This window comes from Mustela putorius, unplaced genomic scaffold (assembly GCF_011764305.1).
Source record: "Mustela putorius furo isolate JIRA1106 unplaced genomic scaffold, ASM1176430v1.1 tig00000430_pilon_pilon_pilon, whole genome shotgun sequence".
NCBI classification, from domain to species: Eukaryota; Metazoa; Chordata; class Mammalia; order Carnivora; family Mustelidae; genus Mustela; species Mustela putorius.
The window spans coordinates 25857442-25882737 of NW_025421377.1; the positions used below are offsets into that span (position 1 = coordinate 25857442).

General features: G+C 45.6%; 1 protein-coding gene across 2 annotated transcripts; it reads left to right on the plus strand.

Annotated features, from left to right (window-relative positions):
- The first annotated feature begins 9283 nt into the window (after nucleotides 1-9283).
- On the plus strand, nucleotides 9284-18765 carry CCNG2 (cyclin G2). Of its 2 annotated transcripts, none has more exons than XM_045079919.1 (8): nucleotides 9284-9670; nucleotides 10812-10949; nucleotides 11600-11737; nucleotides 13188-13438; nucleotides 13626-13704; nucleotides 13794-13892; nucleotides 16003-16208; nucleotides 17336-18765. In XM_045079919.1, the coding sequence occupies exons 1-8, from the start codon at nucleotides 9299-9301 to the stop codon at nucleotides 17454-17456; spliced, it is 1404 nt and encodes a 467-aa protein (XP_044935854.1). In that variant the 5' UTR covers nucleotides 9284-9298; the 3' UTR covers nucleotides 17457-18765. The 2 variants fall into 2 exon arrangements, with proteins under 2 accessions (XP_044935854.1, XP_044935855.1); XM_045079920.1 differs by having other exon boundaries at nucleotides 9619-9904.
- The last annotated feature ends 6531 nt before the right edge of the window (nucleotides 18766-25296 follow it).

Genomic DNA, 25296 nt, shown 5'->3' on the forward strand with positions numbered 1-25296 from the left:
TCAGAAAAGAGACCAGCAGATTTTTACGTCACCACAATAACATTAGTTGTGTTGGATGGTTTGGTTATAGGTGATTCCTTTTTCTACATCTTCTGTAATGTGTTTTTATTATAGTCATAGTGAAAATATATTAAAGTACTCCATTTATAGGGAAATGGCAATATTCTGACTTAGCCTAAATAAATCATAAAATGTAACTTGGAGTAGTTTTAGTTAAGATAATGAATCTCACAAATATTTGAGAGATATCAGTGTTAAAAGAGCATCCTGAAGGTGATATTTCCACCACCATGTACTCTTGAGTAGTTCAGACGCTGCTCATCTGTTCTTAGGACAGAAGCAGCTCAGTTTTAAAGATGAACATATTGTGGCACCTGGGTGGCTCAGTGGGTTAAGTCTCTGCCTTCAGCTCAGGTCGTGGTCTCAGGGTCCTGGGATCAAGCCCTGCTTCGGGCTCTCTGTTCAGCAGGGAGCCCGTTTTCCCCTGCCTCTCTGCCTACTTGTGATCTTTCTTTCTCTCTGTCAAATAAATAAGTAAAATCTTAAAAAAAAAAATGAATGTAACATTTTGGGTTGAAGGAAGTAGATATCGTCACATGCTAAAAGCAACTATTTTAGAAGCAAGCAAGAACCCCCTCTTCTGTACAGATTTACCTAATCTCCCTTCCCTCTCCTGATACAACTTCTTTCAGGGTCTTGCTGCTATACTTTGTACACAGCCTTAGAGTTGTACAAATCACATATTAATATAGTTATTTATAGACTTGGTTCTCCCCTACTAGGTTCTGAGCTCCTTGTGGGCAGTGTCTAACTGTAGCCACTTTGTGTCTTTTATTTCTACCACTGTGCCTCCAATAGAGCAGCTGCCTGGTTAATGTTTTTTTTTTTTTTAATTTTTAAGAAAGATTTTATTTACGTATTTGACAGAAAGAGACAAGTGGGAGAGGAAACACAAGCAGGGGGAGTGGGAGAGCGAGAAGCGGAGCCCGATGCAGGGGGGCGGGGAACGCTTAATGATTGAGCCACCCAGGCGTCTCCCCTGTTAATGTTTATTAAACTGAACAAAGAAGCAGCAAACATCTAAAATGCAGTGTGGGCTGCATTTATAAAATACATGGCTCCAAAACCCTGAATATTCTAGTAAGCTAATCTTCATGCAGAATGAGTCAATAAATGTCTATAATGTTTCAAGATCTATAGATAATGTTATTCTGCCATCATAGCACTTACAAACACTGCACAACACAATAAGCACGGTAAGTTGGTAACCTCTGGGTTCATGCCAAATGAAGTATCTTCCACGTATTGTATTTGTGCTACCCCTCTCCATCTCCACCTTCCTTCTGTCCAGGAAGGCTGTAAGGCTCAAAACTGCTATTTTTAGCAGTTAATGATCAGAGAGCTTGACTTCCTCATCAGGTTCTGAGAATAGGAGAGCATAACCAGCCATGGTAGGGCAATCAGAGAGTTTGCTGCTCACAATCTCCTGTTTTGATTTTATTTTAATTAATTAATTTAACAATGGATGAAGTGAAAAATTTTTAAAAATTTTATTTATTTGACACAGAGAGAGAGAGAGATCACAAGCAGGCAGGGGCAGGCAGAGAGAGAGAGAGAGAGAGAGGGGGGAAAGCAGGCTCCCCACTGAGTAGAAAGCCTGATGCGGGGCTCGATCCCAGGACCCTGAGATCATGACCTCAGCCAAAGGCAGAGACTCAACCCACTGAGCCCCCCAGGTGTCCCATTCTCTTGTTTTTATAAAGATAAAAAATACTTATACGTCATAAAATGGACAACAGCCCAAATGTCTACAAAATAGCCCAGTATTAGGACCAATAAGAACATAGCAGCAATTTCCCTCCGAAATACTTGCAGGCTACTGCCAGTATCACATGGTATTTCAAGCCTTTAGACATCCCCCTGCAATGTCTAAGGAAAGGCAGAAAGAAAAGAGCCTCTTTTTTCTTCCCTTCTTGGCTTTCCTGGGATTTGAGTAGTGCTCAAAACAATTGGCGTGCTTTGTTAGAAACACTTAATCCAAACTCCAAGGTGAAGGGTTAATCCTGATAGGCCTGGTCTCTATCTGGATACTTTCTTTTCAGATTAGTTTGGTAGAGAAAAAGCATATTTCTCTTGCTATGTAAGAGAACAACAACAACAAAAGAAAAACACATTACAAAAGTATGCAGGTGCGTAAGTTATTGATTAATTTTACTAATAAAATATCCAAATCCAAATTGTCTTGGTTTAGCCTAATCTAAACTATTGATGCAACCATTTTACATGAGTTTAATAAGAAATACACTAAGTGGTGAAGCTTATGTCTGATTTGGAGTTTTATTCTCTTTCTTCCTGATACCAGAGTAACTATGGAAAATAGTGGTTAAGAGCGTGGGTCATGGAATCAGACTGTCGCTAGCAAACACTGAATCTGCCACTGTCTGGTGTGGAATCAAGTTACTTACACCCTCTGGACCTCCCTTTCAGCATCTGTGTGTGTCACAGGCATTAGAATTATGTCGATACACATAAGTCACTTAGTATAATGCTTGACCGGTAATTAATGATTACCAAGTGTGGATTTATGGTGAAGCTAATGAAATGTAGCTCACCCTCGCAGGTTCTTTCTGAGGTCTCAGGATGGGCTCTAGCAGAGCGTCCGCATACATTTCTTTTCCTAGTTTTGCAAAAGAAAAACATTTTAACGGTACTTGGTTAAGGCTGCTGTCTCTATGTCAAATTCTGCTGTTCTATGTTCTCTTGTGTTTGGAATTGCTGGAGTGTCCACCAGTATTTTGGGATGTGGCTAAGGGGAAGTTGATCTGGGGACACTGATCTGAACTGGGGATACTGTTTTAACTGAAATTTGGAAACATGCAAATATTATGTGTTAGGATTGATGTAATATTTAAGAAAAACTTTATCCAGTCTTTTCATGATGTATTATGATGTCCAGAATGAGTTGTAAAACTGAAAGAAATGTTTTAAGATACCAATAATTTTTTTTAAAAAATGATACGTCATCCTAGAGGAAAGGCTAAATTAAAAAAAAAAAATTCAATGGGAAATTGTAATCTTGTGAAGAGGTAATCAGAGTTTGAAGCCAGAAACATTGGCAAAAAGTTTTATAACTACGCCTTAGCAGTTTATTGATAAAAATTTCTCTTTTTTAAATTTTTTATTTTATTATTTTTTAAAGATTTTATTTATTTATTTGACAGACAGAGATCACAAGCAGGCAGAGAGGCAGGCAGAGAGAGAGGAGGAAGCAGGCTCCCCGCTGAGCAGAGAGCCCAATGTGGGGCTCAATCCCAGGACTCTGAGATCATGACCTGAGCCGAAGGCAGCGGCTTAACCCACTGAGCCACCCAGGTGCCCTATTGATAAAAATTTCTTGCTGGGGTGCCTGGGTGGCTCAGTGGGTTAAAGCCTCTGTCTTCAGCTCAGGTCATGATCCCAGGATCCTGGGATCGAGCCCCACATCGGGCTCTCTGCTGAGCAGGGAGCCTGCTTCCACTTCTCTCTCTGCTTGCCTCTCTGCCTACTTGTGATATGTCAAATAAATAAATAAAATCTTTAAAGAAAAAATTTCTCGCTGATTTGGTATAAAATATTGACACTGATTAAGATAACATAAAACATAAATATGCTTCTGCAATAAGGAAACAGACAAACTAATTACTGAGTATGACCAGTTTTCAGTGATGTCCTCAAGTTTTACAGCTCATACTGTGAATGAGAAAGGTCACAAAGATCTTTGTAAGTGGAAAAGGAAGTCAAAAGAGTCAGAGTTGAGAAAGATTAGAAGATTCTACAATGCCGGCTTTGAAGATAAAGAAAGGGGCCACGAGCCAAGGAATGTAGTTCTCTCAAGAACTACATTCTTGGGATGTCCCAAGAACTACATTCTTGGGAAAAGGCGAGAAAACGTATCATCCACAGAGCCTCCAGAAGGATTATAGCTCTGCCGACAACTTGATTTGAGTCTAGTGAGACTCATTTCAAATTTTTGGCACCCAGGACAATAAGATAATAAATTTGTGTTATTTTGAGCCACTAAATTTGTGGCAATCTGTTACAGCAGCAATATGAAATGAGTATAGAAATGATGTGATTGCCAAGGATAGTTCATGAAAGGAGATGCTGTGTTCACCTGGTTTTCTTCAAGCTTTGTCACCAAGCCATGAGGAAACAGAAAGACCACGCAGAGAGACCACATACGTAGGTGTTCTGGCCTCCAGCCTCAGCTAAAGTCACAGCCTTCTTCAGACACATGAGTTGAGCCACAGGATGGCTCCAGCCCAAGCACCATCTCAGTGTAACTTCGTCAAAGTCCCCAAGAAAGGATAGCCTCGCTGAGCTCAGCCGACCCTAGAACCGTGAGTGATGATAATAAAATGATTGTCATTTTCAGCCACTAAGTTTTAGGGTGATTTACCTCAACGTCATAAATGACTGGGAACAGTTAATATATGTAAACTTTTAAAAAATTTATACTTTTTCTTGATTTGCTTCATGATAAATATTCATTTTCATATCTTATTTCATATTTGTTAATTCTACTCTTTTTGCTAGAGAGAACTCCTCCCAACTGTAAAGCTTCAACCCGTTTCTGGTCTTGCATGTAGCCAGAATTTCCTATTCAGAACGTGGTTAAATAGCATACTAATATATGCAATTAGGCAGACATGAGGATCTTGGCTATAAAGCTATCTTTCTTTTTAGAAATTAAAAAAAAAAAAAAAAACAACCTTTATTTTGAAGACACTTTAAAGCATTAACAAAACCAAAATTTAAGCTTATTTTACTTATTCATATCATCTTAAATGTCAATTGTCTCTTCATTTGAGATCAAAATAAGAGATAATTACTTTCACAGAAAATGAAACTTCCTTTAGGATTAAGATGATACATTCAACAGATGTCTCCTAAATGATTCTTTGCTGACAGTATCAACTTCCCAGCATTGTGATGGTTGTGGTTATGGTGCTCAGAACAAATCATAAAAGAATAATGTGTTATGTAAATTCATGGCCGGGGACCGTGAATATTAGAAGGGCATCTCTTTGTCACTTGAAATATATTTGCTTTGCGACAGACCCACCATTTTGAGATAATCGGCTCTTATTTCAAGCATTGCTGTATTATCAGTGGCATAATCCTTTAGCAGTCTCTTGATGCCCTTTCAAAGCTACTCCATTTATTTCAGTTAACTTTTAGCATAACAGAAAGGGTTCTGGATACTAAGGTAATGAGTTGGGACACTGAGGTCAAATGCACATTGAGTTCGAGGGTTTCAGAGATGGTTTGCAGAAGGCTAACTCATGTGTGGGCTAGTGGAGCTGGGAGGGTCTAACCTGACTGGCTGGAAAACCTGCTGTGCTCATCCAGAAGGTCTCCACGGTGTGGGTAAGTCCCACAGTTTCAAGACCGAGCACATTACTATCTCAGAATTAACTGTGTTATGAATGTCACTAACCATTGCATTGATAAACACTCCCTTGGAAAGATACAACATGCTTCCATCATTGACAACAAGATAAGAACCCATGAGGTGTTCCCTCGTTTATTCTGATGGCTTGAAGGAAGGGATGAATTGTCTGCCTAGAAATTATCTCATTCTTTCAAGTTCAGATTAAAAATGTGAGTACTTGGTTGAAAAAGCTGAATCACTTCAAGATGGCACTGCAGCTTCGTCTGAGCTTGCCCTGTTCCTCTCCCTCCAGCAAGCATTCCTGTCCTCTTTGTCGGGCTCTGCTGGCAAGGGTGATGTAAACAGGAAGTTTGGGGCTGCAAAACACCTCAATGAGAAAATAGCCAAGACTGGAGCCAGAAAGATTGAATGGAGGGGAAAGGGAATGCGGCCTTATGTCAGCTTTACCAGTCTTGATCCTTCCTTTTGGGCCTGCTTTCTACCGAATTCCTTTGGTAAAGTTAGGAATGGTCGCTTCCTTTTCCTCAAGAAGTCACAACATTGTGCAAGTCCTAACAGGGAAGGTGTATACAGTAAAAGGACTTTTACAAATGTTTTTATTTAGGGATGCCTGGGTGGCTAGGTAGGTTAAGCGCCTGCCTTTGGTTCAGGTCATGATCTTGGGATCGAACCCCACATTAAGCCCCATGTCGAACCTCACGTCGAGCTCCATGTCTGGCTCTGCACTTGCTAGGGAGTCTGCTTCTCTCTCTGCCTGCCCCCCCACTCATGCTTGCTTGCAAGCTCTTTTTCTCTCAAATAAATAAATAAATAAAATCTAAACAACAAAAACAAAAGTTTTTATTTGATATTTACATATGAAGAAACAACTACCCCCTGGTGACTATTCCTCCTTATCTGTTTTTTGGATTGGAAAGTTGAGGTTCAGGACAACTCACATCATTCAAGGTATTTAAGGTGCTGTTTCTATTAAGTGAGAAAGCTGGGTCTTAAAGTCAGGTGTTCTGGATTTCTTGCTTAGAGCTTTTGCCTACACTTCCGATGTACCAGGGCATATTCTGGGACTTTTTTTTTTTTTACGTATTTTTGTATCACTGAGGCCTAGAACCATGCCAGGCATCAGATATATATTCATTAAATGTTAGATGAAAAGTTAAGATTTATTGTTTAATACTTTCCCTTGTGAGGAGAAAGATTCTATCTCACCATTGTAAGGGAATTTTGGCGCCTTACTCAGTTCGAGAAGTCCAAGTACGGAAGGGAAGGAGGTTCAGAGCTGCTTGCCCCACTCCATTTTCCTTCCAAGGTAGACACTCAAATGTTGAGTGGTTTGAAGGACACTCCTCAGAAGTCAAGAATTCACTGAATGATGGCACTGTTTCTGTGGCTGTGCTACTGCTTATTTCCTGCTCTGTGCCCACCTTCTAGGTTCACAGTCTCAGATGTCACTGAGGACAACAAGTTCCCTGTCTGTCCTTCACGAGGTTACTGGGGACAGGGTGTCACCCAATCCCACTGTGCTGTAGGAGACCAAGTAGCTTATAATGAAAGTCTTTCCTGGGGACTGCCAGATGCCTGATTCCCTATTTTGTATGGGTGTTTGATGCAGGAAAGTGACCCCCACGAAAGCTTAGGAAGGCCTGAAAGGCAGCTGACAGGTGCCTAGGGGAGAATGTCCTTTAAATAAATAAGACTCACAGCTGTAGCAAAGTAAACCAAAGTGATGACACAAAAATAGAGCCTGGAGAAAGTCTGTCATTTAAAAAAAAGTGAAAAATGAAAAAATAAAGGCTGTAATACCAACCAACCAAAAAAATCAACAGAACAAAAGGAGAAAACTCGCATCATTTTCTGTCCCAGAATATCATCATTGTTGAAAGGAGGTGTTTTGAAACAAAGGATGATGTTCAAGTAGTTATAGTTGACCAATATTTTTTAATGATCGCCATCTCCTTTATCTTAGAGAGGTAAGTGGACTGAGTGGACAAGGGGCTCTGTTTGGGACCATTGGATCCTTCTTTTCTCCTGTACTGAACAGAGTCTGCCAAGACCAGGAAACTGAACACCATTTAGCAAGCTTTCTTGTTTTATTCTTAGAGAACCGCTCATCTTTGAACAGGCTTCCTGATAAAAGATACAAAAAAAAAATTACCAATTACAAAATATCACATAGTATACATTTTGTATAACTTTCTAACAGTCAGTGATTTCAGTCAAGGACAGTTTCTTGATCTCTTCCTTTTGGCCTTATGCCATTTCTATTTAAAAAATCTACCGCACAATTTTACATTTCCTCTTTCACATCCCTTATTTTATATCTTTTGTTCCTTTTCTACCTTGGCCCTCCTACTTGAAAAAAGTCCCCAAGCTCCGTTGTGTTTTGGCCACATACTGTCCTTACTCTCATGGTGCATGTTTTCTGTCCAGCTGCTTTCTGTCTCTCTCTGGAGCCTCTTTATACACTGCAGTGAGCTGCCGTCTGTGCAATTCTAATCTTAGTTTTATTTTCCATGTTAGTTGCATACCCTCATTTATGTTTTTCAGCATAGATTTCCAGCAAAAACGTTCATGTCAAATAAAAACAATAGCTTTAACGATGTTTAAAAAATCACACAAGTATCGCACAAAATTAGGCCACCTGCAAACCACTGAAAAGTAACCTGTTAATGGAATTTTCATTCTTTTCCAAAACCCCGAACAAGGCCCGGTCTCCGCAGGCAGGATTTGCTCTCCAACGCCCCTCCCCCGCCTTGCGGCAGACCCCCGCGGCAGTCCCGGCTCCCGGTCGAGGCGGCCGCGCCGACACGGCTCGCGCTCCGGGGGGAAGACAGAAGCGCGGGTAAAGCTGTTGGGCGCCTTCGTGCGTTTTACACGGAACAGGACGATTCACAGAAGACGCGGGAGCAGCCAGCGGCCCCTCGGCCCCACGACAGAGCTGGGTCCGTGCGCCTGGCCGGCCGCGGGACCGAGGAGCGCGAAGCCGGCGGCCGGGAGTCTGGGGTCCCCCGGGACACTCGGTGGGAAGCGGTCTCTGGCCGAAGGCACCCCTGGTTCTGCTTCCGGCTCCTCCTCATTAGAGCTGCGGCCTCTCCACGGTGGCGTTCATTAGGATGCACGGCAAGGGGTCACTTAGGGGCGGCCGAGGCCCCGGAAGCCCCGCGGGTTCCCGCAGGAACAGCAGCGCCACCGCCCCCTCCGGAGGCCGGGGCCGGGGCCGGGGCCGGGATGAGCCGCGTCCGCGCGCCCTGTCCGCGCGGGCCAAGCCCCCGTGCGCGTCTGTTCTCCGGACGGAGACACGCCGAGGTCCATCCGTCGAGGAGCTCCGCGCCGACGAGCCTCCTGCGCCCCACCCGCCGCCCGACTCGCTCCGGCCGCCGCCCCCATCCGCCGCCCCCATCCGCCGCCCCCATCCGCCGTCCCGGGGTGAGGCGCCGAGAAGCGCACGCGGGGGACCCGAACACTCCTGCAGGCGCCCCACGGCCGTGGGAGAACGTGACAGGTTAGAGCCAGACGCACCGGCAGCACGGAATAAAGGCTGTGCCGCTCCCACAGCTCTCTGGGGGCAGGAGGGGGACACCGCAGGGACCCGCGGCGGCGGCCGCCCAAGGCCTGGACCCCAGGGTCAGTCCCTCTGCCTGCGGAGCTGCACGCATGCGCCACCCGGGCCCCAGCGTTGCTAAGGCCCCTTGGAAGATAGAAGCCCCGGATAAGACAAAAGCCAATCAGAGGGCTCGAAGACGAATCGGCCAGCCAATCCGCATTCGAGATTGCATCAGCTGCTCCGCGTTCTAGTCGCTCGACCAGTATCCAATCGGAGAGCGGGCTGCTTTGGGCGGACTTTTCAAAACAGCAAAAGCAAAACAAATGGGGACCTTTAAAAGGTGCACTGCGACCAGAAACTGTCTCCTTCCGCCTCGCCAGCCTACTGGTCCCTTTCCTTCCCCGTCCCCGGATCAGTCTCAGAAAGCCGACTTCCAGCTCTCCACCCTCCGCCCGGGATCGAGAGGGAGAGGCGGCTCGGCCAGGCCCGGGGGGGAAAGGAGGGCGCAAACCCGGCCGCGGACCCGGGCCCAGGCGGGACTCTTTTTCAAAGGCTTCAGCGGCACCGCGGATCCCTCCGCGGGGAGTCACGTGCCCCGCCCCCTTGGGGGCGTCGAAAACTCAAAACAAAAACACGGGATCCGCTCGGGCCTCGGCGGTGGAGGCAGCGGTGCCCGCCGGGGACTGGCTCGCGGGGTCGGCGCTGCGCCCCAGCGGGAGGGTGGGCGCCGCGGGGCGGGATGAAGCGCGGGCTGTGAGGCGGCGGCGGCAGGGGCTGGGGGAAGGGTCCGATGCGGGTCCGGGGGCAGCGCTGAGGCGGCGGGTCCCCGGCCTCCGGACACCGGTTCGGACGCCCCCGCCGCGGCCCGCGGTCGCCGGTGGTCGCCGGACCGCGACGCCGCGGGCGGGTGGAGGCGCGGCTCCGGCGCGGTGAGTGGGCTCGCGGGGACCGCGGGGTTTCTTTGTTCGCGGTGGGGCCTGGGCCGGGGGTGCTGTCGGCGTCCCCCCTCGTCAGCCCGGGGCGACCCCGGCCCTGCCTCCGCGGGCGGTGCTGGCGGGCGGGGCGCGGTCGGGGAGGCCGAAGGCAGGTCTTGGGCGCGCCCCCCCACTTTATCGGGGTCGCTGCGGTGGCGCTTCCGGATGGACAGCCCCGGGGTCGGCGCGGCGGAGGCGCCCGGGCGCCCGCGGACCGACGGTGTCGTCCGGGCACGGGCGGACCGGCTGACGGGCCCCGCCGCCCTCCCGCTCTCGGGCCGCGCTCTCGCCCCTCGAGGTGGGTCCGGGGTAGGCTCCGCCGCGGCGGCCGCGGACGGCTCGGGGGTGGACGCCGGCGAGAGGGGCTCCGGGAGCGGGGCTCCCCGGGCGAGGCTCCCCGGGCGAGGCGGGGCTCGGCAGTCTCCTCCCTCCGCTTCTTTGTTCGGTCGCGAGACTTTCTCTCCCCGCCCCCCCCACCTTGTGCCAAGCGCCCACCCCGGCCGCGGCGGCCCCGGGGGCTCTCTGCGGGGAGAGGCCCCTCCCGCCGCGGCCTCCGGTGGGGCGACCGCCCGGACGCCGCGGCCCGGGGCCGCCTTCCTGTTTGCGGGGCGGCCGGGAGGCCGGGGTGGCCGGTCCGACCCGGCGCTGGCCGGCCCCGGGCCGCGGCCCCTCCCCCTGCCACACCTCCCCGGAGGCGGGGGCAGCCTGCGCTGGGGCTCGGGAGGACGTGACGGATCCCCTCGCCCGCTGCTCCCCGGGGTGTGCCGGGCGCCTCCCGCCCGAGCTACCGGCGCTGGCCCCGTCCTGCCCCCAACACCCCCCGCCCCGGGTTCCCCCTAACCGCGCCGTGTCTTCGCTGCAGATGAAGGACCTGAGGGCGGAGTACTCGGCGGGTCGAGAAGGGGTGCAGCTCTTCGGGTTGCTGAGCCTCTATCTGGAGCAGGAGCAGAGATTCCAACCTCGGGAGAAAGGGCTGAGCTTGATCGAGGCTACCCCGGAGGTAAGCGCCCGGAAGGGCTCCTTTCTCAGGCAGCTGACCGGGCTCGGAGAAGGACGGCTCCCCCTGCCCGCGCCCCCAGTTGATTTGAGGTTAAAGGCTGCAGAGTTTCTTAAGACCAAAATCTGTCTTCTGGAATACGGAGCTGCATCTTGCAGGTTATGCAAGAATGAGAGTGCCCTGAGCTCCAGAGAAGTGTTCCCCGGACGTGCCGCCCGCAGCCTGCCGCTTCTGGGTGGGGGACTCCCCGGGAGCCGAGTGCTTCGTTTGTGGGAATCCCCTCTGCCCCTGAGATACTCCACAGTGGGCTCTTAGACTTTTTATTTAAACAAAACAAACGATCTCTATTATAGGGGAATTATTTCCGCTATAATTCTCTGGAAGTGTGACAACAGTTCACTTTATGTTGGGTTGCTGAGGCATTTATGCTGTGCATATATATGTATATTTTATGCTGTGTATTTTTACAAAGCCTTGATAGAGATGTGTGTCTTGTATTTGAAAAAGTATCATTAGTTATATGATGCCGCTCTTTCTTCCCGTAGTCTTGAAGGTTAAGAAAAAAAAAATGACTTTATTTGATTCTAATTGTGTGTATTTATCCATCTAGTTCTAGGAAAGTCGTTAATTTTGGTTCTTGGTTTTAATTGCAGGATGATAACACTTTGTGTCCAAGATTGAGAAATGCCAAAGTAGAAGATTTAAGGAGTTTAACCAACTTTTTTGGATCTTGCACTGAAACTTTTGTCCTGGCTGTCAATATTTTAGATAGATTCTTGGCTCTTATGAAGGTATCGAATCCCTTTTGTATACGCATCTTTATCTTCCTAAACCTAGTGCTCAGCACAGTGCCTAGCGTATGAGTGTTCGATAAACGTTTGACAAGTGAATGTAATTATGTCACTACATAGAAACATTTTTAATTGGAATTATGACGTTCAGTGCCGGAGTGAGGGACTACAGAATTAACTGTGTTGTAGTTTATGTCTCGCTGTTACGGTTGATACAGCTTCTCTTTGATGATGTGACAGAACGGAGACCGCTGTTTTTAGGTATTACTTAATGTACCTATGCAGTCCTTAGAATGTGGTTTTTGTATTTTTATCTCCCATCATGTTTCTCTTGGAGCTTCGTTGTTTCTAATACTGGAACATGACAAGTAGAAGTATAAGGGTATGTTAAAGATGATCTACTGCCTTCCCTGCGAGAAGTCTTTTCAAAGCAGGGAGCCATGGTCTTATTAACCGGCAACTGTTAGAAAAATGTGGTGATTCTTGGGCCAATAGGATTGCTGTCAGCTGCTGGGTCAGTTTTCAGGACACAGAAAAGAAAAGGGCAGCCATCTGTCCACGGCAGCTTTACATATGCTCTGCTCTGCACAAGTGATGCAATATTTCTCTTGGGCAGATTTGCACTGAAATGTGGGTTGATACCTAAATAGAGAATATAAAAAGATAAGTCACATGTATTATGTTTATATCCAAAGAAGTTTATATTGTCTTGGTGTTGAAAGGCTTAATTTATTTTGGGTGAGGCTACTCTTACGAATTTCATGTTTGAAATACAAAGTATGATTCAGTGTTAGAAACCTACCTTCTGGGGTGCTGGGTGGCTCAGTCGGTTAAGTGTTTGCCTTTGGCTCAGGTACTGACCTCAGGGTCCTGGGATGGGGCTCCTTGCTCATCAGGGAGTCTGCTTCTTCCTCTGCTCTCCCCCTGCTTGTGCTGGCTCTATGTATCTCTCTCAAGTAAATAAATAAGAAATCTTTTTAAAAAAATTTTTTAAAAGATTTTATTTACTTATCTGAGAGAGAGATCACAAGCAGGGGGAGGAGCAGAGGGAGAAACAGAGCCCTTGCTGAACTGGGACCCCTATGTAGGGCTCCATCCCAGGACCCTCGGATCATGACGTTAGCTGAAGACAGAGGACGATTAACCAACTGAGCCACCCAAGGCTCTCATGTCAGAAATCTTTAAAAAAAAAAAAAAAAAGCTACCTTTTTAATTTGCATTTAAATTACTTAATTTAAATGCTTAAATGCCTTTTTAAAATGGGAAGTTAACTCAGTTTAAAATGTAAAGATGATTCAGTATAATTGTGAGTAAGAGTAAGTACTTGAAGCAGCTAGATAGTGTTCAGTGTTCTGTCTAAGAGTTAGGGACATCATTGTAATATCTTGGGGCCTGGTTTGCTAAATCAGAGTGATGGTTGTTAGAAGCAGCCTTCTTTTTTGTTTTTCAGGTGAAGCCTAAGCATTTGTCTTGCATTGGAGTCTGTTGTTTTTTGCTGGCTGCTAGGATAATTGAAGAAGAATGCAATGTTCCATCCACTCACGATGTAATCCGGATTAGTCAGTGTAAATGTACTGCTTCTGACATCAAACGGATGGAAAAAATAATTTCAGAAAAATTGCACTATGAATTGGAAGCAACTACTGCCTTAAACTTTTTGCACTTGTACCATACTATTGTCCTGTGTCATACATCCGAAAGGTCAGTGGGATGACAAATAAAAATTTGTACTTCGCGTCGCTGTAGCTAACAGTTACAGTGCCAGGGAAATTTATAGTTTTGCTCTTCTAAATTTTCAGCTTGGACTTTCAACAGCAAATTCTTAAAGTCATTTACATCTTTGGAGGTCTAATAAATAAATATTTTGTCTTATCTTTTGATTGTATAGGAAAGAAATCCTGAGTCTGGATAAACTGGAAGCTCAGCTGAAAGCTTGCCACTGCCGACTCACCTTTTCAAAAGCAAAAGTACGTTGATTTCTTCCTTGCATATGTCTTGCTGTTTCTATTCTGATTAAAAAAAAACAACAACGTCTTTTTCTTTTTTCTTTTTTTAGCCATCTGTGTTAGCTTTGTGCCTTCTCAATTTGGAAGTAGAAACGTTGAAGTCCATTGAATTACTGGAAATTCTTCTCCTTGTTAAAAAACATTCTAAGGTAAGTTATCTTCAGTTCTTGTTCCCGAAAGCAGATTTCTCTCCTGATGTTTCGTTTTCTTTTCCCTTCTGATGATTTAAACATTAAGTAATACTTTTATGGGGCTTTGAACTTTTGTACTTTTTCTTGTCTCTCAAGTGTTGAGGTTGTCAAAATGTAGCTTCGTCGCAGACAGTATGAAGCTGCGGGGGATCCTGAGTACTTAGCGTCGCTTCTTTCTGTGTTCAGAAGTTGTCCTTCTCTGGCATTCTCGCCAGTGGGTGACATAGCGGTTCACATTGCTCCATGCGCATTGTTCTAAAATACGCAGTAGTTAGCAGACTTAGTAAGTACGCTAATGGCAGCCGTTACATCTGGAGGGCTGAATCGTCAGTGCACTAGTGGCACTACCAAAATAACTTAGCCATGTTTTTCCTTTTAAACCTCTTAGTTTGGCCCACCCGAGAAGTTTTGCAGTCAGGGGTGTTAGCGCCCATAGGGAGTGCTTTGGCTTTTGTTAGGACAGACTCAAGCACTGGGACTGCGAGTCCAGTTGGACCAATAGAATCTTCAACAATGATAGTTTGGGTAGCAAAGGCTCTCGGTCAGGAAGCTGCAGGACTAGTAGGGTTTGGGAAACATTTAAATGTGGGCTTACAGTGAGAATGTCTAGGGGCTAGTCAGCAGCAGGAATAAGGACATCCTGCTCAGATAGTTTTGGAAGCCAAGCATGGAAATGAGTGAGGGAGTCACAAATGACCCAAGATTTGAACCTAATGATGGGAAGAATATTGATGCCATTGAGGGAAGTTTGGGAGAAATGAATTTGTGATCAAAGCAGCATGATTTTAGGTTCTTGCAGGTCTTTCAGATAGGTGGGTATTCAGCAGATACTTGGCAGCCTAGAATAAAACTCAGGATAAATTATAGTTGGAGATTGACATTTGAAATTTCTCATGAAGAAATCATAGTAGAAACCATAAGAAACTTGTGGGAGTTCTTTGCTTAGGGGTCATTTGAAACTCTGGGTTTTCACTGTTGGTGATTTCCCCCTTAGGAGGCGAGGGGAGGAGGGTCCATGAGACAAGCGCACTGTCAGGTTGGAAGAAGGTTTTCGAGAAGTATTGCTGCTCAAGAGTGTGGAATTTCAGTGAGTGACCAGCGTAGAAAGAATCGAAGGAGGCTGTTAGGTGCGGCAGCAGGAGGTATCTGTAGAACCGGAAGCGAGCCAGCCTGCCTGCAGGGGGGTCAAGATGTAGCTGGATTAGGTGCTGATGGAGACCAAGATGATAGAACATTTTCTGTTGGCGATGAAAGTATTCGTGAAGCATTTTTTTTTTAGCAAATAACTTCTTAGTTTTCATTTAAATTTTGAACTTACTCATAATTTAGACCTTTAGTAATATTTGAAGATACCTTTTTTGGAAGATTTTGCTTCTTTGACATAGAGTGCACAAGCAAGGGGATCTGCAGGCAGAGGCAGAGGGAGAAGCAGGCTCCCCACCGAGCAGGAAGCCAGTCGCAGGGCTTGATCTCAGGACCCTGGGATCGTCACCTGAGCTGAAAACAGATGCTTAACCAACTGAGCCACCCAGATGCCCCTATCTGGAAATACCTTGAGTGAAAATGTATTCATTGAAATAAGTTGGGGCAGTCCTCAGTGGGGGAGGAACTGTGCTCTTTGGGGGAAATGCCTTTTCTGTCATGTTGCTAACTTTTCCATTAGCATATATCTGGTGTCCTAATGTAAATGCGTATTTTTGGCAGTCCACATAGTGCTATGTTATGTGAAATTCCTTTCACTGAGACTGTTAAAGAACATATTTAATAATAGGTTGATTAAACAACCTAATGTTCTTGGGTCAATGTATTTCCTTAAAATAGGCAAAGATTTTTATTAGGGTCCATGTAAATTATTTATACCTATAGTGCTCCTCCCTTAAACCATTGGTTACCAGATTTTGACTGTATATTAGAATCACTTGGGGAGCTTTAAAAAAGTCTTGACGTCCAGGTTACATTCCGCATCAGAAAGGAGCACCTGCTGGTGGGCGCTGAGCATCAGCGTATTGTAGGCATTACAGGGTGAGTCTAAGGTAGCAAACCTCTTCATTAAATTGTGTTTTTCCAGGTTAATGACACCGAGTTCATTTATTGGAGGGAGTTAGTTTCTAAATGCCTCGCCGAATATTCTTCCCCTGAATGTTGCAAACCAGACCTAAAGAAATTGGTTTGGATCGTTTCGAGGCGCACAGCCCAGAACCTCCACAACAGCTACTACAGTGTTCCTGAGCTGCCAACGATACCAGAAGGGGGGTGTTTTGATGAAAGTGAAAGGTAAGCAGGTTCCTTGACTAGTTAGACTTCCCCGTAGTAAATAATGCTGATTTTATACTCAGAATGGAACCTGGGAGTCTTACAGGGTTTTAGAGAAAGCCCCCACTCCAGTAGCATCATTTCTTCGGGTGAGAAAACAGCTAGAAGTAGAGGTAGGTGGTGATCGAGAAGTATCCCCTCCATCCCCCCTCTTTTTCTTTATTAACAACAACAACAACCGGAGGCTCTGCTACTACGCCCCCAGGATTTGTACCGGGAAGTTTGCCTCCGCTGACCACTTCCCCTGCTCTCCTCTCCTGCCTCTGGCACCCACCGGGCTGTGCGCTGTGGCTTTTGTGGTTCTCATTTTTAGATTCCACACGTCAGTGAGATCGTACGGTGCTGGTCTCTCCTCTGTCTGACTGACTTCATTCCTTCCCTTTTGGAAAACTGGTTGCCTCACACCTCCCTTGCTCTTTGAAATAGAGTTCAGTTTAAAAACAAACAAAACCTGAAGTGGCTCTCTGGGCTTCTCAGGGGGGGGCAGGATTCCTCACGTGGTGCCGTGAGGTCGAGGACCGGAAGGTGAAGGGAACCCCCACTGCCGCCGCAGACTTCCCGGGATACTGCGACTGTTGGGTCAGATGCCACTGTTCTCATTCAGTTAATTTTTGTTCATAAAATGAATAATTTTATTTGGTTATTTTATGCTCTAGTGATAAAGAACAAGAAGTTTTCATTTTTATAGCTGCTGGTTTCTTGGTTTGAGCGTGGCAGGGATACGGTTACTAATGCGAGAAGGACCCAAAACTGTGTGGTGGGAGACACGCTGTCCTTTGTGTCCACTTACTGGATTTGAACTGCTTCGAATTGTATAGTTGCTGATGCTTATTAATTGGTACAAGAATAATAGTTTGGCCGATAATAATTTGTCTCAGCCTCTTAAAATATGTGTTTTCTAAGGAGATTATAATAGATGACAGTTGATTTTAGGAAGTCCCTATACATTAAATTTTGTCTCCGTAAGGCTTAAATTTTGAATATAAAAATCCTGAAACTGGAGGTACTTGTTCAGTAGTTTATTTGGCTTCTAAAATCTTTAAGTATTTTCTAAATGGAATCTTCTTTGTCTTTCTCTCCCCCTTCAGTGAGGACTCCGGTGAAGATACGAGCTGTGAAGAGAGTCTGAGCAGCTCTCCTTCCAGTGACCAAGACTGCACTTTCTTTTTCAGCTTCAAAGTGGCACAGGCACTGTGCTTTCCATCTTAGAAACCCAGTTGTGTGTCAGCATTCAGTGTGTGTACAGATTTCAAAGCAATAAATGGGGGAGTAGGTAGTTTTCTGGTCTGTCCCCCCTTCTAGACAGGAATCGCTTAGACTGGGATACCTACCTTCTATTTATTATTCAGATCAGATCTGGCCTATTTTCATATTTAATCCTAAGCCATCAAATGGGTTAGTGCCTCTTAAACGATTAACAATGTTTTACACATTGGCACTTTATTTTTCTCATCGATCTTTAGCTGTTTGGGGGAGGAGGGAAGGTGCTGATACCTTCAGTTTGTTACTTTTCAAGAAGATTTTTAAAGATGAATAGTGTAGCTTATCTTAAAACTTTTTATACAGCCTTCACCTGTCTATTTAAACCGATTGGGAGTGTACGAGTACTTCCTTCGCAGGGACTGGGGGTGACCCGTGAATGGTTTATCATAGATCTCCCCTACTCTCCGGTCTCCAAACAGAGAATATACTCTCCAGTGTCGTACACATTTTGTTGTTTTGTTCCTCTTTAAATGATCACTTACTCTCTGATGCAGACTCTATAAACTTAGGAATTATAATACATTTCTGTGAATTTTAGTATGTAATGTGTTAATTGAAGTTTCTGCTGAAGCAGAAATACTTGACAGGCTATGGTTGTTAGATAGTTGCATTTTTAATGCCTAAGTATTGTCAGACTGTAGTATTATTTTAATGTTATTAAAACAATCCATAATCTTTAGTTATGCATGCACCTGTGTGAAAGCAGTGCAGGAAGTTGAAGAGAACTAGGTAACTGTGGAATTGATAAATGTTGATCTAGTAACCTATATTATTTCTTTTTCTTCTATTCAAAAAGTCTGCATGATTATGTTACTTCCTTTGTAATTCACATTTCAAAAATAACGGTATGAGTGTATGGGTGCCAAGACTGGATATGAAGGTTTAAAAAAAAAAAAAGTTAAGTGTTTGTAGTATTCTAGTTTTCAGCATATCTGTGTGGTGGTACAGCCATAAGAATAGGGATTTACAAACTCTGTACACATGAGATTTTGTACAGAGAATTTTTTTAACTATAAATTGTATAAAAATGTAAATCTTAAAAAATGTACATAAAAATACTGTATTTTTTTACCCTGTGTGTGTGGTAGTCTAGTCTGATTGCATGTAAATATAATTTATTGTGTATTCTGTATTATAAATCATACATTGATGACTTTTTTAATGGTAAGTCATCATTCATTGGATGTTTTCTGAAGTGGATCTTTTTGAAGTAATGATAGATTACAACTTAAAATAAAAATGTTCATGAATTCTACTCTTTGTTTGCAGTTGTATCTTAATATCTTGGTTCAAAAGAAAAAGTGCTTGCTGTGTTTGCATGGGAAGGCTTGGAGTGAGGCTGGAGTGCCTCCAAGATAAGCTCTCTCTCTGGTTACCAGAAGACCTCTAGGTAGTGTTTCTTCATCACAGTTTGGCCCTTAGCCTTGGAGATCCTGAAAGCAGGTCTGTCACTTGAGAATTGACCTCTCCCTGGAGTGGACTCACACGAAACAAAGGAGTGATGTGTTGACCTGAAGGCCTATTAATTTATAGTGAAAGGCAGCAGGTATCAAGTACAGCAGGATTCTCAGGTTGGAAGATCAGTACGATTTCTTTCTGCAGACAGGCCATGCTCTAATCCGAAGGTTGCTAGGCAAGTAAACACGAGAGTGCTGTGACTGACCCTGCCAGCCTCTGGCTCTTTGACCCTCTCTTTCCAAGACTTAGGCTTGTTTCACAAGTCATGGTGGGGTTTATTTAGACGAGGGGGGATATGTTCCACCTCTGGTTTGATTTCGTAGAACTTGGTTTTCTCTAGTTGGTTGGAAAGTCCTATACCGAATGAGGTTTTCATGTAATACTAATACCTCTTCTTAGTGATCCAGCCATGTTTTCCCAACTCTCCCAGTGGAGACTCTTGGCTTGAGAATGACCCTTCCCTTCTTATTAAGCCATTAGGGTGGATAGTAGACAGTATATTCTGCTTTCAGATTTTGTTTTGTTGAGATGTGAAAGTCATTTGTGGCTTTCCAAATCTTAAAGCCCTCTTCAGTTCTCCAGGATTTTGATTGCTTTGCTTTTCTTTTTTTAAAGATTTGCTTTATTTGACAGATCACAAGTAGGCGGGGCGGGGGGGTAGATGCAGGCCCCCCGCTGAGCAGAGAGCCTGATGCGGGGCTTGATCCCAGGACCCTGAGACCATGACCTGGGCCGAAGGCAGAGGCTTTAACCCACTGAGCCACCCAGGCGCCCCTTTGATTGCTTTTCTTAATAGATGCACTTAATATGTAAATCTACACGCATGGTTTCATGTGTTCCCCTTTATGGTTTTTTCAGCATACTTAGTCTAGCGGCCTTTACTGAGCTCCCAACTTGTTTTTTTACAACTGGCTACCTGACCTGGAAGTTTCCGATTCTTCCCAAACCTGCTCTTCCTGTATGTCTATCTTGATGGAATAGTATCGTCACTCAAGGTGGGAACTTAGGCGATCTCCCCACCTCCTCTGACCTGTTTACTGGACATTTCCACTTACCGTTTATATGGTTTCATTTATACTGTCTGGCTCTACTCTGTCTCCTGTTTTCTGCCACTGGCTCGGTTCAGTCCTGTTCTCTTTATCAGCAGGGTCATTGTAGTATCCTAGTCATTTCCTAGGATGTGGCAGGCACGCTTCGGAGCGTCTGCCATTCCGCATGCGGTAGCATCACTGCCTGGTCCCTGGCTCCACCCAGGGGACCCCCAGGAAGTGCGACTGGACAAACAGCCATGCTGTTCTCGCCTGTCCCCTCTGGATGCATTCGTCGCAGAACACTTCTCTTGACAGTTTTAACCATTTTCTTTGTCAAGGATTTGTCTTCTTTCATTTCCTTTCATTTCCACACTCTAACATGATGTTCTTCCCCCTTGCCTCCTGCCTTCCCCTGTGCATGTGCAAATGGCCGGCTTATTTAGGCAACCCATTTTTATCAGATTCCCTAGGGACAAAGACCATGTAGTCTGCATTTGTCATTTCTGAACCGAGTTTTTCTAATTTTTTTGTACCAGAAATGGGTGAACAACCTACTGTTCTTGTGTTCAGCAAGTCAGGTTGTGCAGTAGATAGTTTCCCAATAGCTATTGGGTCTTCCCAGCCCTGTGCACACACACTGCTCTTCCCGGCAAGAGAGGTGGAGTCTGTTCCCCTTGAATTTCATGTAATTGTCCTTAGTTTTACTTGCCCCTAGTTTTGTCCCTAGTTTTACTTGCTAGAGTGGAAGCAGTTCTGTGTATGTCCAACCCCATGCTTTAAGAAGACTGGCAGTCTCCTGTTCATCCTTGGAGGCCGGCCAGATGCTGCAAAGAAGCTCAGGTTGGATTACTGAAAGATGAGAGGCCAGGTAGAGAGAGGCTCTTGAGGACAAGATCATCTCAGATGTTCTAGTTTGCCATGAGGTATCTTCAGGTACAACACACACAGCTAAGGAACTGCCACTCAAGCCGCAGACTCATGAGAAATAAGTTGTTTCAAGCCACTAGCTTTTGGGGTGGTTTCTTATACAGCAATAGTTAATCTAGACAGACTGCTTGTTATTTATAGTCCCATGGTGTTTATCTCTGAGTGATGAGATTATGGGGATCGATCTTCTAATAATGCTTATATCTAGTTTCCACTCTCCTTTAAAAATGGATTTAAGTTATTAGTGTATTAACAGAATAAAGAAAGAACTAGAAAAAAGCACACACTGATTATGTCCTTTCTTTGATTAAAATCCTTTATGGCTTCACATTGGTCCTCAGCATGAAGTTCAAACTCCTTACCATGGCTTCTAAGACCCTGCTTGATTTGATCCCTGTCCAAGCCTGTCCCTCACGGCCCCGCACACAACTTTCCAGCCTGACTGCATATCAGCTCCTCCCGTTCATTGTGCTTTCGCTCGCCGCAGGAACTTCATGCACACTTTCACACCTGTCTGGCACACCTTTCCTGGCACCCTCATCTGGCGAACTCCAGCTTTCCACTGTAGCACTCCTTTTATTTATCCCCTACGCATCCGAGCGCCTCTTACGTGGCAGGTGCTGCACTAGAAGTTTGATACATAAAACCAAACACAACACACTGTGTCCCTGCCCTCATGCGACTTACATTCACATGAACAATTCACAGCACAGAATATCTTTTTAAAGGTGATGATGATACTTTCTTCCAAGAAACCTTTCTGGAACGCCTTTACTTTCCTATGCCAGTGCTACATGCTTCCATAAAGCTGATTTTTCTTATCCTAGCAGTTAATGCCTTGCTTGTCTCTCTGTGCGCTCACCTTACCTGTCTGACTGGAGGCGGCAGGAACTGTGTGTCTTCCTATTCATCCTGAACCCCCAGCCCGGTCTCTGGCTCAAAGGCCTTCTCCTGCAGCTGTTCTTTACTGACCTTACTGCTCACTTTATACATCTCAGGAACCTTGTAAGAACTATTTAACTTTCGCCACAGCCTGTTAGACAAGTACAGCTGTTGGTCCCATTGTACAAGGAAAGAAGCGAAAAGATTAGAGAAGTATCTGGATGACATAATCTGCTGAGTGGAGCTGAAATTCAAACCAATCTGTCTGGCAAACTCTATGTTCTTTCTTAAACCACAATGCTAAAGTCCTATCCAGATGCTGATGGTGCTCATTGAACAGCTACTGAATGAACGAAATAAAGTTCTTATAAAGAAAGCCCTACTCACTGCACCAGTGAGATAAGCCACAGTATTCTCTTCGATTTTTAAGTGCTTTTACCCATATAAGGAAAAAGCAGCTAAGAGAGTTAAAATACCTCGTGGTAATATAAAAATTCAAGACGGTTCAGTGTAGAGAAAATGAGGTCTCATCAAAAGCTGGGGATTTGGGGACACCTGGGTGGCTCAGTTGGTTAAGCCGCTGCCTTTGGCTCAGGTCATGATCCCAGGGTCCTGGGATCGAATCCCACATCGGGCTCCTTGCTCAGCAGGGAGCCCGCTTCTCCCTCTGCCTCTGCCTGCCATTCTGTCTGCCTGTGCTCGCTCTCTCCCCCCTCTCTCTCTGATAAATAAATAACATCTTTAAAAAAAAAAAAGCTGGGGATTTTAATTTTGCCCAGAAACTTCTTTGTGCTCAGGCATGTGGGCCCTTCCCAATACCTAGTTCCTTTTCATGCTTAAGTTATAGTTCAGACTTTAACATTACCTTGGGTTCCAAGGCCCACAGTCATTCGATGTTCAAGGGGGTAGAACCTTGTATTAGTCCAGGACTGTTTTGTTAGAGGTTTGCTGGCCCTTCGCTACCTTACTGCTCTCCAACACGAACATCATTTCCCACTTACTCACTTATGTTCTGGGATTTTTCCCGGGAATTATTTCACGTGCCTGTGGTTTATCCTTTCCTCCAAACTCTAAACTTCTCTTGAGAAGACACCGTGTGTTACGCTTCCTTTCCATCACTCGCCGTGCCCAGCCTAATGCTGGGTGAAGCCCGTGTGAACATTCTTCTACACGTATCCCACCGGATGCTGTCTTTGCCGTTCCTGACTGCAGTGATTCGGAGTTCGGAAACATGAACTTCCACGCGAGCAAGGATGGATTCACGCTCTCCAAAGGTAGGATTTCACGACAACACTGAGGCAGGCAGGGGGCCGTCGCCCCTGGCTACCCAATTGTGCACCTTCCTCCTGAGTAAGACGTAGTGATCAGAAACACTCTCCCTCTCACCAGACGGTCTGGGTTTGATCCCAGTTTGGCCTCTCAGTATGTGACCTGACTGGCTGTTATCTAAAGTGTTTGTGCCTCAGTTTCTCTATCTATGTAAAGGGTCAGTAACATTACCTACTTGTATTGAACACAGAAATGTGTTGCCTAGATGCCCCAGCTATTGGGAGAGCTTTTGGCACAAAACCTTCAGCTAAAAACCCCTCCTGGGCAACAACACCCCGAGAGCAGCCCCAACCAAGGTTGTGTCTTGCCCAGGAGGGCCCGCATCTATGGCAGATTAAGGTGAGAGGATGTGGAAAGGTTCGGTCACCTCGGTCCAACCCAGGACAGCCTGGTGGATCATTTTGGTCTCGGAGCTCCCCGTGGCTTGGCTGAGGCTACCGTTGGGCCTGCCCTGAGGCTCACTTTCTTGCACCCAAACTTGCTTCTTTCCCTTCTCTGCCATGGATGCGGGTCCTGAGCGTGCTTCCTAATGAACACGCTGTACCCTAAAGTTTGTCTCCGAGTCTGCTTCATGGACATCACCACCAGCCAACACTGCCTTGTGGGGTTACCGCGTATACTAAATGACATGATGATACATGACGAAGAATTTGCAACAGCGCCCGATACACACCCAGTAACTATTAGCTCTGGTAATTATTACCCCACTGTTGCCCTACCTTCTTGCTTCCCTAAAGTCAGACCCAATAATTTATTCAACTATTATTGAGCTACTATGACATACTGACTTCTGTTCAAGGGCTGAGGATGCAAAAACGAATCAAAAAGTTAAAAATAGAGCTACCCCATGACCTGGCAATTATACTAAGTATTTACCCAAAGGAACAAGCAGTGATCTGAGGGGTGCCTGAACCCCAGTGTTTAAAGCAGCAATGTCCAATGGCTGAACTATGGAAAGAGCCCAAGTGTCCATCAACAGAATGAACAAAGAAGATACGGTACACACGCAGGTGCGCGCGCACACACACACACACACACACACACACGTGTAATGGAATATTACTCAGCCATCAAAATGAATGCAATCTTGCCATTTGCCACAAAGCAGATGGAACTGGAGGGTATTATGATGAGTGAAAGAAGTCAGTCAGAGAAAGTAAATTATTATATGACAGAAGAAATTGTATGATAGAAGAAACAAAACAAGACCCTACAGGAAGGGGAAAAATAAAACAAGATGAAATCAGACACGGAGACAAACCATAAGAGACTCCTAACTATAGAAACAAACAGAGTTGCGGAAAGGGAGGTGGGTAGGGGGTGGGGGATGGGGCAGCCGGGGGAGGGACACCAAGAAGGACACGTGATGTGATGAGATGAGCCTCGGGAGTTGCACGCAGCTGATGAATCACTGGGCTCTACCTCTGAAACGCAAACAAATGAAACAAAACAAAACGAAAACCAGGTCTTACATTGAGAAGCTCAAACTCCGAATGCAAGGCAGCCATGCCAGTCGCTATGCAATATAGGAAGCACAATGACAGAAATGTGTTCAAGGCTCAGTGTAGCCTCCTAGCCTTGCCTCTGAATGGATTCTCTAATCTTCTGGGTGGAACTAAAGACCATTTGGTGGGATTTCTGTCATTCCAAGGAGGCTCTGATGGTGCAGCCTCTTTCCTGTGCCCCTCACATCCCGGCTTCCCTATAGGGCATTCTGTCATTCTCACTTTTAGAAACTCTTTCCTTTAGCTATAGATTTTTCCATCTGACTAAATGCAAATGTCTTGAACAGGGTTTACACCTTAATGAGATTCAGAAACGATGGTTTGAGTACCTTTTCCTTGAGAGGCTGGTGTTGAACGAGAGCATGTGTGCCTTTGGGTACCTGAGGCAGCAGAGGTTGAGACGAAGCCAGAAGAGCAGTGGGTTTGTTCGTGGGTGGCGCCTGTGAACCAGAATGTGGGAGGGCGGGCTGGCAGCGAGAGCCCGGGGCTGTGATGCGGACCTGACAGAGACTCGCCCAGCCTGGGACTGCGGAGCACACCTTGCCCATGAGAACAGCCCCATGTTGTGTGGAAATGGCCAGGCTGAGCGCTCCCCGTGCTCAGTCACTGACCGCAGTCTGTTCCCAAAGAACATGGCTTCAGCGTGGATGCTCG

Coding starts and splice junctions, on each gene's coding strand:
- CCNG2 (XM_045079919.1), top strand. CDS start 9,299: ATGGGGACCTTTAAAAGGTGCACTGCGACCAGAAACTGTCTCCTTCCG. Junction 9,671..10,811: donor GCCGGGGACTGGCTCGCGGG/GTCGGCGCTGCG, acceptor TCTTCGCTGCAG/ATGAAGGACCTGAGGGCGGA. Junction 16,209..17,335: donor TGTTTTGATGAAAGTGAAAG/GTAAGCAGGTTC, acceptor CTCCCCCTTCAG/TGAGGACTCCGGTGAAGATA.